Source organism: Equus przewalskii, chromosome 6 (assembly GCF_037783145.1).
Source record: "Equus przewalskii isolate Varuska chromosome 6, EquPr2, whole genome shotgun sequence".
NCBI lineage: Eukaryota > Metazoa > Chordata > Mammalia > Perissodactyla > Equidae > Equus > Equus przewalskii.
Window position 1 is genome coordinate 73,010,743 of NC_091836.1, and position 18,727 is coordinate 73,029,469.

The window sequence follows — 18,727 nt, forward strand, 5'->3', positions numbered from 1 at the left end:
TTATATTTAATGTAATTATTAATACATTTATCTATAATTGTTTTATTTGTTCCCTCAATGTCCCGTCTGCTTTCTCTTCTCTATTTTACAGTTACTTACTTATTTGAATCTTTAAATCAAATCAATTCAAATATGTTTCAGTATTCCATTTTATTTCTTCAACTGGCTCTTTGGCTAAACCTTTAGGTTTTGCTTTTTGTAGTCACTCCTTGAATGATGGCATACAACTTTAACTTATCAGAGTCCACCATAAATTAATATTATACTTTTGCATAGGTAACATAAGAAACTTTAACAGTATATTTCCATTTATCTCTTTCTTAATCTGTATGCAATTATTGCCAAGTACATATTTCTACCTATGTTATGAATCTCTCAATTGTAATGCTTTTAAAAGTAAATTATCCTTTCCAGCAATTAAGAAAAAATAAAAAATACTTTGCATTTACTCACATGTTCACCCATTTTAGCATTCTTCATTCTTTTTTTTTTATCTGAGTTCACCTTGTATTATTTTACATTAGTCCAGAAAACTTCCTTTAGCAGGTCTCATGGTTATGAATTTTTTAAGATTTTGTGTATCTGTAAATGTACATATTTTTCTTCTGTTTTGAAACATAATTTTGGCAAATACTGAATGCTAGGTTGACAAATTTTCTTTTCAGTACTTTTAAAATGTAATTCCATAGTCTTCAGTCTTACCACTGTTCACCATTTTCCTCTATATGTATTGCCTTTTGTTCTCTGTCTGCCTTTAACGGATCTCTCATTTTCTTCAGGACTTGATCATGATACATCTGAGTTTGATTTTCTTTGTATTTATTCTGCTTTGTATTTGCTGCTGTGGGTCTCATCTCAAAGATGAAGGGCCCATTCCTCTCAGGATTTCAGGTTATTACGACTCTTTTGCACCTACTCTTTTATTACCATTGGAAAATTATGACTTTTATTACGTCCAGGACTTCCTCTTTTTCATGGAAATTAATGTATTTCATATTTTTCCACATTCTAGTTAGGGAGAGAAGTCTTTGAATTGTATTATTAAAAATAAAGAGAAAATAGATATTTCTGTTATTATTACTATTCGTTATTTATCTGCCTCAAAAATGTCTATGGGCGTGTTCTCTAACATATAAAAGACACTTGCTTATCTCTTCTATAAAGAAGAAACTCCAAAACCTATCTCTCCCAGACATTATTAGTTTGAATCTGCTATTTAAGGAAAGATTTATTAAAGGATGGACTTTAGATGAAGATCCGCCTGAAAGATGTCTTTTTTTGTTCTTTCTGTGTGTGTGTGTGTGTGTGTACACTTTCAGTAAAAACACCTGTAAAGGTGTGGAGGAATCTTGGTTGCTTAGAAGGATAGTTTGACATTCAAAGCAGTTGCAATGGAGGCCTCTGTTAATCCTACAGAAAACTCTGACATTAGAATAGCCCTTCAGAGTTATCTCAAACTGAGTCAAAGAGGCAAATTCCATGTACCCCTGCATCAGCCAGTCACTAAATGAGGTCCCCCCACCAACCAGGGGCATAACTTGAGTGAGGCAGCTTCATTTGGATCAGAAAAATTCCAGAAGGACTCAGCTATATTCCAATAGCATCCAACGCTCCTGGAAGCACGGGAATGACTATCTCAGCTCTGAAATAGGGCTGGGGAGATTCACTGCAGCACTTATGATAGCCCACCCTAGCTCCACTCATATCAAGTGTTACAAGTAGAAAATTCACCCAATCTGGGAATAACTCCTCCAGTGTTTGGTGTGATTCATTTGCCTGAGGAAACATGTATATAGAAAGTTAGTGAATAAACGACAACAGACGCTACTCACTGCAGGTGTTCTTGAAGCCTCAACTGTTCTTATCATCTCCTACCTCTACCACCCATTCTAAATTCCCCTCCCTCCCAGCTAGCACCTTTACTGTCTAAGTGTATTTCATGATAGGGTGACCCAGATTCTTATTTCTAAAGGGTATGAACCTGTGGACACCATTCCCTTCTCAGCATAAGGCTGCTACACTTTTTCATTTATCACCAAAATTTGGCAGGGCAGTACCAAGAGACAACCAGTCAACCACTTGGGTACTGAACATTTTCTTCCATCCCCCCATTGTTTGGTAACATCTTTATTTTTCCCTGATAACCAGGGGTTGATTACCCTGGCAGTTTAGTGACTTCTTTCCTTACCTGCCAGTCTTTGGGCTTGAGGAGATCAAAGTTACTTGGCAGACGCTATAACTTAATTTTTTTTTTTTTTTTAGGAAGATTAGCCCTGAGCTAACATCTGCTGCCAATCCTCCTGTTTTTGCTGAGGATGACTGGCCCTAAGCTAACATCCATGCCCATCTTCCTCTACTTTGTATGTGGGACACCTACCACAGCATGGCTTGCCAAGTGGTGCCCTGTCCACACCTGGGATCCAAACCCGCAAACCCCAGGCCGCAGAAGCAGAACGTGCGCACTTAACTGCTGCGCCACCATGCCAGCCCTTATCACTTAAATTTTAATTGGACCCTTACTATATCCCTTACCCTGGCAATAAGGACCTGTAGCTCAACAAAACCTAAATTATAAGACTGGAAGAAAAGTTTCCAAGTAGGTCACTGGAAGTGATGGTAAGTGGGTCCACTCTGGTTTTTCACATCTTTGTTCCCAGATACATGTATGCTAATTATAGGGGCACAGCTCCGTATAATGATTGTTGATGTAGTGTGTAAACTACATCTGGAATATGTTGTCCTATTCTCACAGAAGATCATCTATAAGGTGGTGACTCAGCGGCACCTGTTCTATTTCTGTACCAGCTTGAAAGCTTTTGGATGGTGTAGTATGTATTAGGATCATGGTCATGTGTCTACTTTTATAATCATTTGCTCTAAAAATGTATCTCTTTGTATGAAGTAATGTTATATGAGACCCTGTGCTGGTGGTTCAAACACTGCAAGCCATAGGATACTAGGCTGGCCATAGTCTTGCAAGAAAAAGGGCAAATTCATACCCATTATATGTATCAATTCCTGTCAAGTTGATTTGCTGCCCCTTCCAGGGTATCACGTTCCATCATTGGCTTATTTCTATTCAAGGGATGATGCTACATTAAGTGCTTAACATTGTGCTTTATGACTGCCAGGTTTATATTTAATAGAAACTGAAGTTTGATCAGCCTTGTAGAGTAGAAGCCTATGCTGTGCATCCATGAACAGTATCTAATTCTGACACTATAGCTACCTCATTTAGGATCCCATTGTTCCAACACTGGGGTTGCTTATGTTAGAAGCTAGCTGCTATTACTTGTCAGATCCATTCTGTGTACTTGGTTGTTTAGGTCACCTTCCATGATGTAAAGACCCAGATGAGCATTGATCTGTAGCATTTAGAGATACAGAACATTTTCATCATGACAAAATCTTCTTCATCACAGTTGCAGTTAATCACTGATTTACTTTCTGTCATTATAGATTATATTTGAGATTTCGAAAGTTCATACAAATTGAGTTATACACTGTGTAATCTTCGGTGTCTGACTACTTCCACTCAGCATCAGATTTTGACAATTCATCCATGTTGCTGCGTGCATTAGCAAGTCATTCTTCTATGTTATTGCATAATATTTCATTATATTGTATATACTAACTTTTTCACAAATAAGACTTTTTATTTGTCACCTTTGAAAGTATGAATTTTAAACAAAGTTTTGGATCGGTGAGTAATATCCATCAGCTCATTCAACTTTAGCTCTTGTCTCCTTCCCTATGGCTTTTCCAGAACTATTAGCTTCACCGTGAAGCTCCATGAGTTTTCCCATTCAAATTTGGGTTTCTTCAGCACTTTACTTTTCTAATGAATATATCATAAAAAGATAAATAGATTGACAAGTCTTTTCTCTGTCCTTCCTGGTTTTATCTGAAATAAATTTCTTTCAAGTAATTTGTCTTTACCTCTTGGGTCATGATTTCCATCATCTACTTCTAGATTTGGTGGATCTGTTAGTGCTGAAAGTAAGTCTTGAATCAGATTGTTACATTTTTTGGTAAAATCAACACAGAACAGATTAGCAAATAACTATCAGTAGACTTGACATGAGCATCAGCTTCAATCAACGTCTGTTATTTTTGTCTAGAGAGCACATTTTGTCACAGGTAAGATCTACGCCATGGAAGCTAGTCAGGAAATTTTTTCCCTGAACATCCTCATAATTAGCTTTATATTTCTTAGAAAATGGGTTAACTGATTTCTTCTTGGCTCCTTTTTTGACATATTTTGTAAGGTGCTTGTTCTTGCCAACTGCCATGATACTGCTCAGGAGGCCTGTCACATTTTTTATATTCGCCAATTAAAGGACTTGAGTAGTTTCAAGTTTTTTGCTATTATTCCTAGAGTTGCTATGAATGTTCATGCAGAAATAATTGTGTACACAGTAGTTGCGTTTTCTTTTGACTAAATACCTCAAAATTGTATTTTGAGTCTAAATGCTGGGTAAAATAGTAAGTTGATATTTACTTGATACATTTCGTGGTTCTACATTTAGGTTTATATAACAGAAGAGAAAAATTATTTTTCTAGTTTTCCTTTACTAGCATCTATTGTCATTATCTGTCAGTTATTATGTATTTTGTGTTAAATGTCTTTTGTATGATATTAAGATGATTTCTCCTTTGATTTTATTTTTGCCTCATAAATCATTTTTCTTCCTTTTTTTCCATTTTTTCCATATATTTTTGTTTTAATGTATCTTTTGCAAGCAGCATGTTACCAGGTTTTTTTAAAGTCCAGTACCTACCTCTCTGTCTCTTAATTGTGAAGTTTAATCCATTTTAACTTATTGTAGTTACTTCCTTATTTAGAATTCTTTTTGCCATTTTGTTTCATATCTTCTATTTTATTGTACTTTCTTCTATTTTCCCCTCTTTACTTGTTTTCATTTGAGTAGATCAAATCATGCTCTGCTCTTTAAAAAATTGTCTATTTTTTATTCTTGTAGACATTCCACTAAATTCAGATCCAAATTCAAGTTAATTTTTCCTCATTAATTTGTTGTTACTATTTACATTTTCCCTAACAAGTCCTGTAAGATGCCAATAGAGAATTAGGTTTTCATTTTAGTTCAGAGTTTCTTCTTGGTGCTGTTGTTGAGATTTACTGATTGTCACAAATCTAGACAGTAACCATCTTGTGGCTTGGTTCAAGTTCAGGAAACAAATTTGTTTATTTTATTAACCAGTTAAAGTTGGTAGGGTCTGTAAGCAACATGATGACTCATTTTTCAGCCTTCTTTTTTGAACTGGTTGCCTATAATTTTGAATCCTCTGAAAGCAGAAACTGTGAAAAGAATTTGAGAACAAGTTGGTTATTTAGTAGCTGAGCCCCCAAAACCAGGGGAGTGGAATAGTTATTTGGTGAAAGGAAAGTGGCCAATAAATGTTATTTTATCAAGCAAGAGACCACTGTGTCTTACTCCTTCTGGGTGACTCTAGGAGCCAGTTCAGAACATGTGCCTCAAAGATAACCCTTTTAAGGGGTAAGGAAGTTGGGATATTTATAGATTTGCATGTGTTATTAGTGGTTTAAAGCTGTTTCAGGTGCATTTCAGTTCTGAAGCACTTTTGAAATGTTGTGTATAGGTAGAGACTACCATGAAGGCCTAACTTAAAGAGATGCAGATATTGACTGTCGGAAGTCAGGCTGCCTTGTAATAAAATGTTAAGTCACAAGAAGGTAGGATGGGCACCAAAAATATCCTCTAGAATGGCCCATTTTGATATGTAGGAAGTCAGTTTGGTTCAGATGCCGTCATCTCACACTGAGAATGTTTACTCTCATTTATCAGATGGTAGTTGATGATCTTCCCCAAACATGGAACCCAGCAATGAGTGGACTTATCCCTGCTCATTGTTTTGAATTTCTGTTCCTCTTCTTATTCACAGAGATGTGTTTCTTGTATTTGAGACTGGTTGCATCTTTTTTTGTTATATTTCTTTTGAATTGTATCAATTATCATTCTGTTTGTTATTAACGGACAACCTGACTGCATTATTTAGATCAAACTCTGTCTAAAGCAAATATATGTGTATTATATTACGTAATTATATTATATATCTTCTTTTTCTTAAATTATCATCAAATTTTCATATTGCTTCATAGCCTTGAATAACTATTATTTAATTTAGGAATTAAACCACTATAGGACTTACATAAAAATTAGAAATATATAAGTGAAATGCAAAAGCTAACATTCAAAAAGCTTCCAATGAATGCAACATATAATGTAGAGAGTGTGTAATTTTGGACTATCTGGTTGGAAATCTAACAGGGAGTTGCAGGATATGTCTATTTTGATGTTCATCTAATGACATTTGCCAAAATGGATCAAAGAAATAAATGGAATAACTCACAAAACAACTAATAATTTGTAAAGTACTCTCATAAATATTTGATATTTGTGTATTATTATCTCCATTTTTTGGATGATTAAACTGAGGTGATAAAAGTAAAGTGGTGTAGTCTCAGATTGGAACTAACATGTTTTGATTACAAATAACCTGTTCTTTTAACTATATTGCCTAATCTATATGAATGCCACACATCAAACTTCCTCTATCAAGGTCATTTCTAGTGTTTACCTCTCACTTAAGTAGTTTTCCAACTGTTTTGCCTCACAAGTTGTCTGTAGCTCCTGTTGGGGTTCCTGGGTACCAAAGAGTTAACCTACTGGGCCCAACCCTTTCTACATAAGTTACTGGGAGATCCCAGAGAGCAGGCTGTTTTTCTATTCCTCTCAAGGGTCTACACTCCTGAGGGAAATAGAAGTAGGTACATCTAGATAAAGTGGAGGTCAAAGTTGAGAGTTCTTGCTCTTATCTTTCAAGGACATATTGCACATCCAGTTTTGGTAAGTGCAAGTAGTTACAAATCCCTCTGGAAATCTAAAGCTAGGGATTTGTTAAACAGTTTATATCTGAAGAAATGACTATGAGGAGAAAGAGGCAGTGGCTCCTGTGTGTATGTGTAAATGGAGTGTGGATGGAATTGTGTGAGCTGAAGGTTAAAAACGATTTTATTAACTCTGATAGTATTAGAATCCCATTTACTTGATAATATGACAAATAAAAGTAAGCCTTATTGTCAATGAATGAAAAAACGAAAAAAATCCTCTTTGGCCAATCTAGGACTTGATGTGTGGAAGAAATGGTTATAGGGAATTTTTGTTGAAATAATTATTAGTAGCTGGTATTTACTGACTATCCTTATTATGTTAAAGACTATAGTAGACTGTCTAAAATAACTTTTTGGATAGATGCTGTTGTTTACAAGATTTAACAGAAGAGTAAACATCTGCTTGGAGATCTAAGCAGCTTACCCAAATTCACACAAATGGTAAGTTGCCAAGCTGAAATTCATACCCAGATGTCTTGAAATCAGACTTGAGTGCTGATTTCTTACCTTAAAGAATGGAAGTTCTAAGAGGTCTGGACAATGTTTGATCTGAAGATTATCCTTGAAATGCTCCTTTTTTGGTACCCACTATATCCCTCTCTCCTAGTTTTTCTCCTATATCTCTGGATATTCATGTGGAAGATGCTCTCAACACTCTTGCTGCTCCTCAGGGTTCTATCTGAGATTTAAATGTCATACTTGTACATTTTTCCCAAATGACTTCATCTCCTCTCATAATGTCAGATACCAACTATTGTGTCAATATTTCTGAAGTGACAGCTCTGTTGACCTATTTCTTTTAAAGTTCAGACTCCACATCCAAAATCATACTCTGTAAGAACAAGTTTACCATTAATAACGTAAGTGAGTGAAGTGAGCATAAATATCCCTTGGTTACTATTACAGAAAAGTGAGAGAAGGGACTAGGAAATGATTCTACATGTCTTCCACTTTTTCCGCTCACATTCATTCTTTGCACATTTGCTGAGAGCCTTTTTATGTTTCAGAAACGATGTTGATGACAGATATAACAAGAGATATAAAATCTCATCTATGGCTTTCAGTATTCAGTGGTCAGTGTATATGTTGGTGGTGGGGTTGGATTGGGTAGGAATACGTGAAAACAGTACATTATAAAACAATGAGGAAACTACCAGAATATAAAATGCACACCAGAAGTATTCCCTGAAAGACCTAAGTCAATACCCCTCAGCCAAAGAGGAAAAGAGAAGGGAATAAAAGTTAGGTATTTTTGGAAATGAGAACTTTTCTATGATTCCTGGGGAGGGATCAGGATAAAATTTGCTAAATAGGCACAATCTGACTGATGACATAGAGAATAATTTTCATGGCATTTGAAAATCTACTACCATCTCCAACATATAGTTTCTCTTGGCTTGGCAATAGGCTTGCTGCAATGGTGGGCGACAAATAAGACAGTCAAACTGTTCAGAGGCTTCCAGTCTAGTAGATGTGGCTCTTTTTACAAGCTGACAAAACAGATTTATGTAGATAGTATTCAGAAAACATCAATATATTGGTCGAGGGCTGTGTGTTATTTTTATGTTTTCTTACTTATCCTCTAAAGAATTACAAAATACAACATCAGTTCACAATCAAGCTTCAATCTAGAGAAGCCCAATAATTTTGAGCGTGCATTTAGGATTGATAATTTTTGTTCTATTGCAATTTGAACTTAAAAAAACATTCTGGAGCGAAGTTAACATCTCATGTGAACTCTAGCCTTCCATCGGCTCTCCTTTCATTTTTGAATCTTTGCCAATTTGTTTGCAATTGAAATTGTTAATTTAATAATTTTCCTTTATTTAGGCATGTATTTGTCAGACTTACTAAATATAGACGGGATTTATGATGGTTATCTTAGATATGTGTATTTCTCTAGTAATTTGTGCCAGTTATTAACATTGGGATATCTTCAATCTCAAAAAATTGATAATAAGTTGAAGATTGCATATTTTACCTTTGAAAATAAAATTTGTGAACTCTTTAATAGACACTCTAACAGTAAAGTCAGGGTTTAGTTTACTGTGTAGGTGGATTTAAAATTTTCACATTACAAAGAGAAATTGAGTGATTTGTATTCTTTTCATTTAGAATTTCTTTGACTAATACAATCACAGAGATAAAATGTAAGATGATTTGATCAAGAGGGATAAGATGAACATGCACATGATACTACTGTGTGTCTTCAACACTTTCCCTTGAAATAATGAAGTGATAACCTGAAGTATGGCCCATGGGTGCCTGATCTAGGAACCACCGTATTTCATGTAGGAGTACAAATATGAAAACAATAAGGAGACATAACTCCCAAGGGGGTATCTATGCTCCATATCTCCCACTTCTTCTTTTGGAAGCCATTGTATAAACAATATTAACATTTTACATGATACTTGTTCATGTTTTTTTGCACCTAGATTGGTGTTTATACTCATGTATAGAATGTGGCTAATAAGTACTTACCTCATAAGTTTAAGACAAATTAGTCTATACATTTACTTTCTAGAATTTAATATTTACCATAGTGTAGCTATGTTCGGGGATCCCTGATTATTTTCTTGGACTATGATTTTTAAACCTCCTTCTATGAAGTTCATGGATCTTGTTATGAAGCCAACAAGAAGGATTACTGAAGACCATGTGGGAAAGCAGTGGGGAAGATTCTGAGTGCCTATCACTGACTCAATCAAAGCAGCTCTGCTTTGATGTGATTTTCATATTTGGCTAAAAATGTTGGAAAACTACCACCTCAGGATAAATTGTTGTAAGTAAAATTCCCATGTTGGAGGACGTGAATATGTTTAAGGCCTTTTGATTAATATTAAAAATTACATTTTATTAATATTACACCAAATATGCTTCTGCAAGTAGTATACAAAAGAACTGCTTATCCCCACTACACTGAATTTTATCCAAAAGTGCTACTGTTTTTGTTTATGTGATTTCAGATCTGGCTAAGGAGCTCATATTCTCACTCATTATGTCTGTTCTCAATAACTCTGAGGTCCAGCTTTTTCTTCTGATTGGAATCCCAGGACTGGAAGATGCTCACATCTGGATCTCCATTCCCATTTGCCTCATGTACCTGGTTGCCATCATGGGCAACAGCACCATTCTTTTTATCATAAAGACAGAACCCTCACTTCATGAGCCCATGTATTATTTCCTTGCTATGTTGGCCTTCTCTGACCTGGGCCTGTCCTTGTCCTCCCTTCCCACCATGCTGAGAATTTTCTTGTTCAATGCCATGGGGATTTCACCCAATGCCTGCTTTGCTCAAGAATTCTTCATCCATGGATTCACTGTCATGGAGTCCTCAGTGCTTCTAGTTATGTCTTTGGATCGTTTTCTTGCCATTCACAGTCCTCTGAGATATAGCTCTCTCCTCACTAGCAACAGAGTTGCAAAAATGGGACTGACCTTAGCCATCAGGAGCATTCTCTTAGTGCTTCCATTCCCCTTCACTCTAAGGAGATTAAAATATTGTCAGAAGAATCTCCTTTCTCACTCATTCTGTCTTCATCAGGATACCATGAAGCTAGCCTGCTCTGACAACAAGATCAATGTTATCTATGGCTTCTTTGTTGCTCTCTGTACTGTGCTGGACTTGGCATTAATTGTTCTGTCTTACACGCTGATCTTGAAGACTGTACTCAGCGTTGCATCTCTGGCAGAGAGGCTCAACGTTCTCAATACCTGTGTTTCCCACATCTGTGCTGTGCTCATTTTCTACGTACCCATCATTACCCTGGCTGCCATGCACCGATTTGCCAAGTACAAAAGCCACCTTGTTGTGATCCTTATTGCCGATGTATTCTTGTTGTTGCCGCCCCTAATGAACCCCATTGCGTATTGTGTGAAAACTCGACAAATTCGGGAGAAGGTCTTGGGGAAGTTGTTTAACATATGGAGGAGATGAGAACATGAATATTGAAGTAATAAACTACCACTCAGTAAGTATTTATTGGTACCTACTATGTGTTCAGTGCCACAGAAGTCACTATCCAGTGGAGGTCTGGGAGGAGAATGCAATGCTGTGCAGTACAAGATTTATAATAAAGTCAGGAATACGATATTAAACAGAAAAGATGAAATAATCAGGTGATATATGACATGATTCACAGAGTTTAATTAACATTTTAAGAGCAGTTTAAACACTATGTAACTGAGCAGTTGGATTTCAGTCAGCCCTTAAAGAATGGAAAAAGTTTGAAGAGACTATTATGCAAGTACATTTATTAATTTATGATACTGTGTACACTCACTATACTATCAAGGAGTAGTAAACTAGCAGGGCACTTAGTAGCTGTGAAGGATGTTAGTGTGGCTGGAATAGATAGTATAATTTGGCAAACAGTGCGGGATAACTTTTAATAGCATGAGTGAACCAGATTTTGGAGTACTTAGAAAAACCTTGAAAAGTCTAAATTCAGGAGGTACTGGAGAGACAAGTTAATCTCTACAACAAACACCTAACATTATTAATCAAATTTTAAGAACAGCGTGTCCGATAACATGAGTAAGATGGACTGAATTTGAGAGATGAAGAAGGGAGATCAACAGGAGACCGCTGCAATGATTCCGCTATGAAGTGATGACTCTGGCAACGGGCAGAGACAGAGAATAATATCATTTAGGGTTTTTGTTATTTTTATAAAGTAAACATAATTTATAGGAAATTCACAAATTCTACTAAGCAACTAATGTACAAACATGCATGACTGAATATTCAAAGACAGACATGCTGAAGAGAGTTTGAAATAGGAAGCTGGTATGGTACTTATTTGTCTTGACTAGAAAAGTATCATTTTCCTCATTTGCAACACAATAATACTTGGGTGTAGATGCGGAAGTAAATACATATTTTAAATAAGGTTAAGTCATCAAACTGTGAAGATCCTCCCCTACTAAGATAACTCCAATATTCTTTTTCACCCATGGATTCCCACTGAAGCTATCTTAGCTCAGATTTAAAATTTCCATGAATTATCCTATCATACCTACATTGACATTAACTGTTTGGAAGATCTTTTTAAAACATATATGTAACCACATTTAAAACCCTTCAGTAGCTGTCCCATAAGTTACAAGACAATGGCAAGGCTGTATTAATGCTCCAAGGCCTTCCATCGCTCAATACCTGCTTTATAATGAATTGTATAAACTTATTTAAATTTATATATAAATATAAAAATTTATTATATATAAAATTGTATATAAATTATAGAGGAGAATCTGTTTCCTTGACTTTTCCAGCTTCTGAGGCCACTTGCATTTCTTGACTCATGGCTCCCTTCCTCCATATTCAAGGCCAGCAACATTACATCTCCACCTGCCTTTCTTCTATAGTCACATATCCTTCTGACCATAATCAAGAAAGATTCTCTATCCTTAATGATTCATTTTGCTGTATTGAACCCACCGGGATAATCTAGGATAATCTCCTTATTTAAAGATCACTGACCTTAATTACATCTGCAAAGTATCTTTTGCCACCTAAGGTAATATATTCACAAAATTCAGGGATTAAGACATTGCAGTCTTTGTTGGGGGCATTATTCTGCCTAAGACAAATCTTCTTCTTTTCAAATCTTCTTTCTCCCATTTAACTCTTTCGCAGGATTCAGTTTAAACATATTTCCTCTATTAATACTTCACTGACATCCTCTGGCTCCAAGTGCGACAAATTTACATCTGAATTCTGTTCCCTTTCACAGTGTACTGATTTCTACAGCATAATTCAACAATCACTAACTTTTGAATTTTTTTTTTTGAGGAAGATTAGCCCTGAGCTAACATCTGACAATCCTCCTCTTTTTGCTGAGGAAGCCTGGCCCTGAGCTAACATCCATGCCCATCTTCCTCTACTTTATATGTGGGATGCCTACCACAGCATGGCTTGCCAAGTAGTGCCATGTCCGCACCCGGGATCTGAACCGGTGAACCCTGGGCTGCCAAAGCAGAACAGGTGCACTTAACCACTGCGCCAGTGGGTCGGCCCCTAACTTTTAATTTTTTTAAAGTTGTTTGCCTTTGCCAAGTTGTAAATCCCATGATCTATGTATATCTGCACATCTTATTTATTTTTGCATTTCTATTGCTTAACACAATCTTGCACAAGGAAGGGTTCAATGTTTGTTGATCACTTTGTGAATTCATGAGTGACTATCACTGAATAGAAGTACTGCTCATTTTCTGTGCTTAAAATCTTGAGCATCTCTCTAGACAGAGGCCTGAAACTGTAGTGTGTTAATCACCTCAGATGAGAGCACGTGATCACTCTCTCAAGCAGCTCCTTTCCTACCGCTATAGTCATGCCGAATCTGAAGCAAAGGCTGTAGTGTCTTCCAGAACTTTGATAAGGCCAGAGAACTTACCTCCTCTTTTTTACAGCTTCGTAAGGTGGCCCCTTGCTTCAAACTCACCCTCCAATTTGTTCTCCACTTTACAGCCAGAGTGACATTTAGTAAAAGCAAAACAGGTTACGTTATCCACTCACTTCAGGCACCCTTATGCTTCCCTACTATGATCGAGGTAAAGAACAAAGTCCGTGGACCTGAAGAAACCTCACGATCTGGCTGCTGTATCTTTCTCTGCCTTATCTCAGGCCGAGAGTCTGAAAACAGCTGGAACTCTTACACTGCAGGCGTGAAAACTCAGGCCAGAATAAACAGTCAATAGCCAGAGGAATAAAGACTCTTATAAGAGGGAAGGAGCCATAGAATTAGTTGATTACAAGCCCTTCATTGGCAGGTAAAGGAACCAGAGCCTAGAAAAATGCAGTGACTTTCTTGAGGCCACACAAGAGATAACTGAAATAGTCAAAAAATGGAGCTCAGAGAGTTTCCATACATTTATGTATTTTGACTCTTAACATCAACCAATTAAAGTAGATATTATTACAAGCCCCCCAAAAATCTGAGACAAAAACCCAATGTTTAAAAGGAATGGAGAAATTGGAAGAAAGGAGAACTTTTCCAAGGTCAGAGAAAGTGTGAGTCTTACACTTGTTTTCTAGTCCTTCCCAAGGCGAGGGCATTGTGGGATTGCTCCTGGCTATGACAGCTGGAAGAACTGAAGCCATAAACAATGAAAGAAGGGAGGTATCGGTATTTGACCCTCATTTTCCTTTGTGTTAAGATTGGTGGAAAGAAGTAAAATCTTAGATGGATAAACTTAGTGCTCTGGAGAGATAAGGTTGTATAACAGAGAAGCAAACATATGGAATGCACTTAAATGACAATGTATCATTTGTTCATATTTTACCAAATATATTATTCCACAGCATCTCATTTAATCCTTACGCTAATTATCTGAAGCAGATATTACTTTCAACCAAAATTTACAGCTTAGAGAAACTGAGTAATTCCTAAAACTGCAGACTTGAGAACTGTGCTCAGGTCTTTTTGGGGCCACTGCCTTTGTTCTAAAGCCTTATGCTACATGGCCTTTCAAGATGTAAAGGAAAAAGAACAAATGAAAGAAATTGGCTCTTTGGGGGAATGCTGATAGGCCAGAAGTGCAAACTGGTGGTCCCCAGGACAAAGCTTGATAATGCTTTATTTGGTACATAGAACTGTGGATTGTTAAAACATTTAATTAGGTTCCAACCTTTAAAAATCATTAAATTATACACAAGAATCTGGACTTTTGTTTCCTTTTCAAAAATCAGGACCTCTCATAATGTCAGCCTAGCATTCTGGAGCTGAGTAGTCACGCCCCTTAAGATAGTTTGCCACAGCTCATATACCACCACTTGCTATTTGTCTTTCACCATTTTGCTTTGCTTGTTTTCCTTACTGCACAGCCTCTGCAGGAATTTGAGTTTATCACTCAAGTTCTAGGCTTTCTTTGAGAGGGTAAAAGTGAGAGTGTTCTTGCCTTACTATAGGTTTAATATAGGATCCCTGGTCATAAATTTATTTCTGTACCTTGCCCTTCTCTTCCAAGCTCTAGGACCATAGATCCAAATGCCTAATTGACTCCACTTTTTTTTTTTTTTTTTTTGAGGAAGATTAGCCCTGAGCTAACATCTGCCACCAATCCTCCTCTTTTTGCTGAGGAAGACTGGCCCTGAGCTAATACCCGTGCCCATCTTCCTCTACTTTTAGTATGTGGGATGCCTGCCACAGCATGGCTTGACAAGCAGTGTGTAGGTGCACACCCAGGATCTGAACCTGCGAACCCCAGGCCACTGAACTGGAATGTGTGCACTTAACCACTGAGCCACAGGGCCAGCCCTTAATTGACTCCACTTTTTAGTGAGAATGATAATAATCATAATATCTCACAATTATTGGTTATTTATTAAGTACCATATTTATTGTACCAAATGCTTTACACAATACATGATAACTTTTCTCATTTATTCCTCATATTAACCTATTAGGAGGTATTATTATTTATCCGTATTTCACAAATGAGGAAGTTGGAGCTTACAGGGGTAGAAAACTATCCTGGGACACACAACTAATAAGTGGCATGATCTGGATTCAGCTCAGGTTGACGTATTCCTGAGCCTGAGTTCTTAACCGCTACACATACCCTGTGTTACGTAGGCATCTGGAGCTCAATATCTTCAAAGTGCAGTTAATTAATTCTTCCCTGTAAGCCTGTTCCTTATAAAGTATTCTTTATCTCATTAAGTAGAACTCTCATACTTAATTCCTCAAAACTCAAACCAGAGGATAATCTTCATTCATTCTTTCCTGTTATTCAATCCACACATTCAATAAATAGCCAATTTATGGAAATTTCAGGACATGAAATATCTTTCTTCTAAATGTCTCATGATACTCTTCACTTTTCTCGCTGATTCTATCATGGTACTTTTTGTGATGATTTCTCGTCTGGATTTCTGTAACAGCTCCCTACTTGCTCTTCCTTTCTCAACTCTTCTTACCCCCTTCCTTAATCCATTCTCTGTATTATAGCCAGACTGAACATTTTAAAATGCAAATGCAATTATGTTACTCCCTTGGGGAAATATGTCACTGGTGTCCTCTTACTCTAAAGGCACAGTTTCTATCCTTTGGCTTGGCTTATACACCCTATCTGTTAGCTTTATGCCTAACTCACAGTCTAGTTTTCCGCCACACTTTTTGTTCTTTCTGCTACCACTATCTGGAACTTATTTCAATTCTATAAATTGCTATAAAGGCATACCTCAAATACATTGTGGATTCAGTTCCAGACCACCACAATAAAGCTAATATCACGATAACAAGTCATAGTAATTTTTTTGGTTTTCCAGTGCATATAAAATTATGTTTTCACTATACTGCAGTCTGTTAAGTGTGCAACAGCATTATGTCTAAAAGAAAATGTACATTCCTTAATTAAAAATATTTTATTGCTAACAAATGCTAACTATCATAGGAGCCTTCAGCGAGGCAAAATCTTTTTGCTGGTGGAAGGTCTTGCCAATGCCACCCCTGGTTCTCTTACATTGTACCCGGCATATATGGGGTTAAAACCAAAACACTTGTTCCCTGCTTACTCCCTGGTTTCCTGGCTCCAGAATCCACTGTCTGCCCTGGAGACACAAGCAAGGTTGCCCACCTGAAAATTTCCTTATCATCCTCCTCCCTGTAAGCAGCTTCCCAAGGCTGAACACAGGCTGGCGGGAAAGTGCCCAAGGCCACAGGCTCCCACACATCTAAAAGCAGCCACATTTCTCACAAACTTTTAAAACCCCTGGCCTCCCATCTTTCTGGGAGACAAGACGAAACAAAACAAATTTGAGGGCTCCCTCTTGTCTCCTGGGTGATGTCACCTGAAATAAAAACCCTTTCCTTGCCATAAGCCTGATGCTCCAGTTTTTATTTGGCCCCTCTTGTGTGGTGGGTAAAGAACCTATGTTTGTAGGTGCTAACATTGCCTTGATGTTGATGGCTGCCAAATGATCAGGCTGGTGGTTGCTTAAGGTTGGGGCGACTGTGGCAATCTCTCCAAAGAAGATAACAATGAAGTTTACCTCACTGATTGACTCTTGCTTTCACAAATGATTTCTCTGTAGCATGCAATGCTGCTTGATAGCATTTTATCCACAGTAGAACTTCTTTCAAAATTGGAGTCAATCGTCTCAAACCCTGCCACTGCTTTGTCAACTAAGTTGATGTTGTCAAAATTGACTTTGATGGAGCCATTTTAAAATAGTCAGTGCTGCCTTGCCAGAGAAACTATTACAAAAACTAAAGTAGATTTGCCTCCTGGTGAGTTAAATCAGACTTTTCACCAGAACTAGTTGTCTCACAAAGTAAGATATATTTGCAGCAAATAGGAGACCATGTGGAATCATTTCCAAAGTCACGGAACCCCTGAACAAAGAGAGGGAGGGATATTTATTTCAGATGGGGAATGAATATTCAAAGGGGAGAGGTGGATATTCGCTTGCACAGGCTCAGTTGGAAAACATGCTTCCACATCTACTGCAGGTTATGATAATAAGGTCTGAGCTCCTCCTGGAGAGATTTTAGAGTTAAAAATGAAGACAAGGCCTTGGGTGTTGCTCTTGCAGTGAGTCTTGGTCTGGTTCAGGGTGGTTGGTGATTGCCTCTCCTTAACATAAGGGAAAAAAAAACAATTTGGAAAAACAGTTAAATGCTTCCAAACCCACCCTTGAGTTCCTTGAGGCAATTAGCCAGTGACAAAGCTGCTTTGCTGTCTTGAGCCTTGGACTAGGACACACTTTTGGGCTGGGCCAAAACAGCAATTGTTTAACAAACAATTGTTTGAGAAATCAGCAGGAGAATGGACATTTTGATCACAAAGACAGGATTGTGGACTTTCTGAAGATAGAATCAATAGTCAGTCAATGTTTAGCCAAGACTGTCTCTCTGCCTCCAACTCCAATTATTATTATTTTATTGAGGTAACATGGTTTATAACATTATATAAATTTCAGGTGTACATCATTATGTTTCAATTTTTGTGTAGACAACATCGTGTTCACCACCCAAAGTCTAATTACCATCCAGCCAACTCTGATTGAAATTCTTTATAATACAATTCTCCCTTCTAAGCCTTTAAAAAACCCCTGACTTTTACTCCATAGTGGGATATTGTTTGGGTTTCTACCTGAATCTGTGCTCCCAAAATTGCAACTCTTGAGACTGCAAATAAACTTTTTGCTTCTCTTGAAGTTTGTGCTTCTTATTGGTTGACAATGTAATATTCTAAATCATTTGCTGTCATTTCAACTGTCATTTCACAGCATCTTCACCAGGAGTAGATTCCATCTCAAGACACTGCTGTTTTTACTCATCCATAAGAAGCAGCTTCTCATCTGCTAAAGTTTTATTCTGAGATTGCAGCAGTTCAGTCACATCTTCAGGTTCCACTTCTAATTCTAGTTCTCTTGCTGTTTCCACCACATCTGCAGTTACTTCCTCCACTGAGGTCTTGAGCCCCTCAAAGTCACCCAGGAGGGTTTGAATCAACTTCGTCCAAACCCCTGTTAATGTTGATATTTTGACCTCCTCCCATGAATTGCGAATATTCTTAATGGCATATATAATGGTGAATCCTTCCCAGAAGGTTTTCAATGTACTTTGCCTAAATCCATCAGAGGAATCACTGTCTATGGCAGCCATATCCTTACAAAATATATTTCTTAAATAATACAACTTGAAAGTTGAAATTTCTCCTTGATCTATGGGCTACAGAATGGATGTTGTGTCAGCAGACATGAAAACAACATTAATCTCATTGTACATCTCCATCAGAGCTCTTGTGTGACCAAGTGCGTTGTCAATGAGCAGTAATATTTTG

The 18,727-nt window shown here is 37.2% G+C and overlaps 2 protein-coding genes and 1 pseudogene across 2 annotated transcripts in view; 1 reads left to right on the plus strand and 2 right to left on the minus strand.

Annotated features, from left to right (window-relative positions):
• Positions 1-18,727, minus strand: part of LOC103553912 (olfactory receptor 51H1-like) — a 60,200-nt gene that overhangs the window by 37,144 nt on the left and 4,329 nt on the right.
• On the minus strand, positions 3,684-4,292 carry LOC103553934 (40S ribosomal protein S3a-like; annotated as a pseudogene).
• LOC103553940 (olfactory receptor 51A7) lies at positions 9,924-10,874 on the plus strand. The gene has a single exon (XM_008524721.2). The coding sequence runs from the start codon at positions 9,936-9,938 to the stop codon at positions 10,872-10,874; it is 939 nt and encodes a 312-aa protein (XP_008522943.2). The 5' UTR covers positions 9,924-9,935.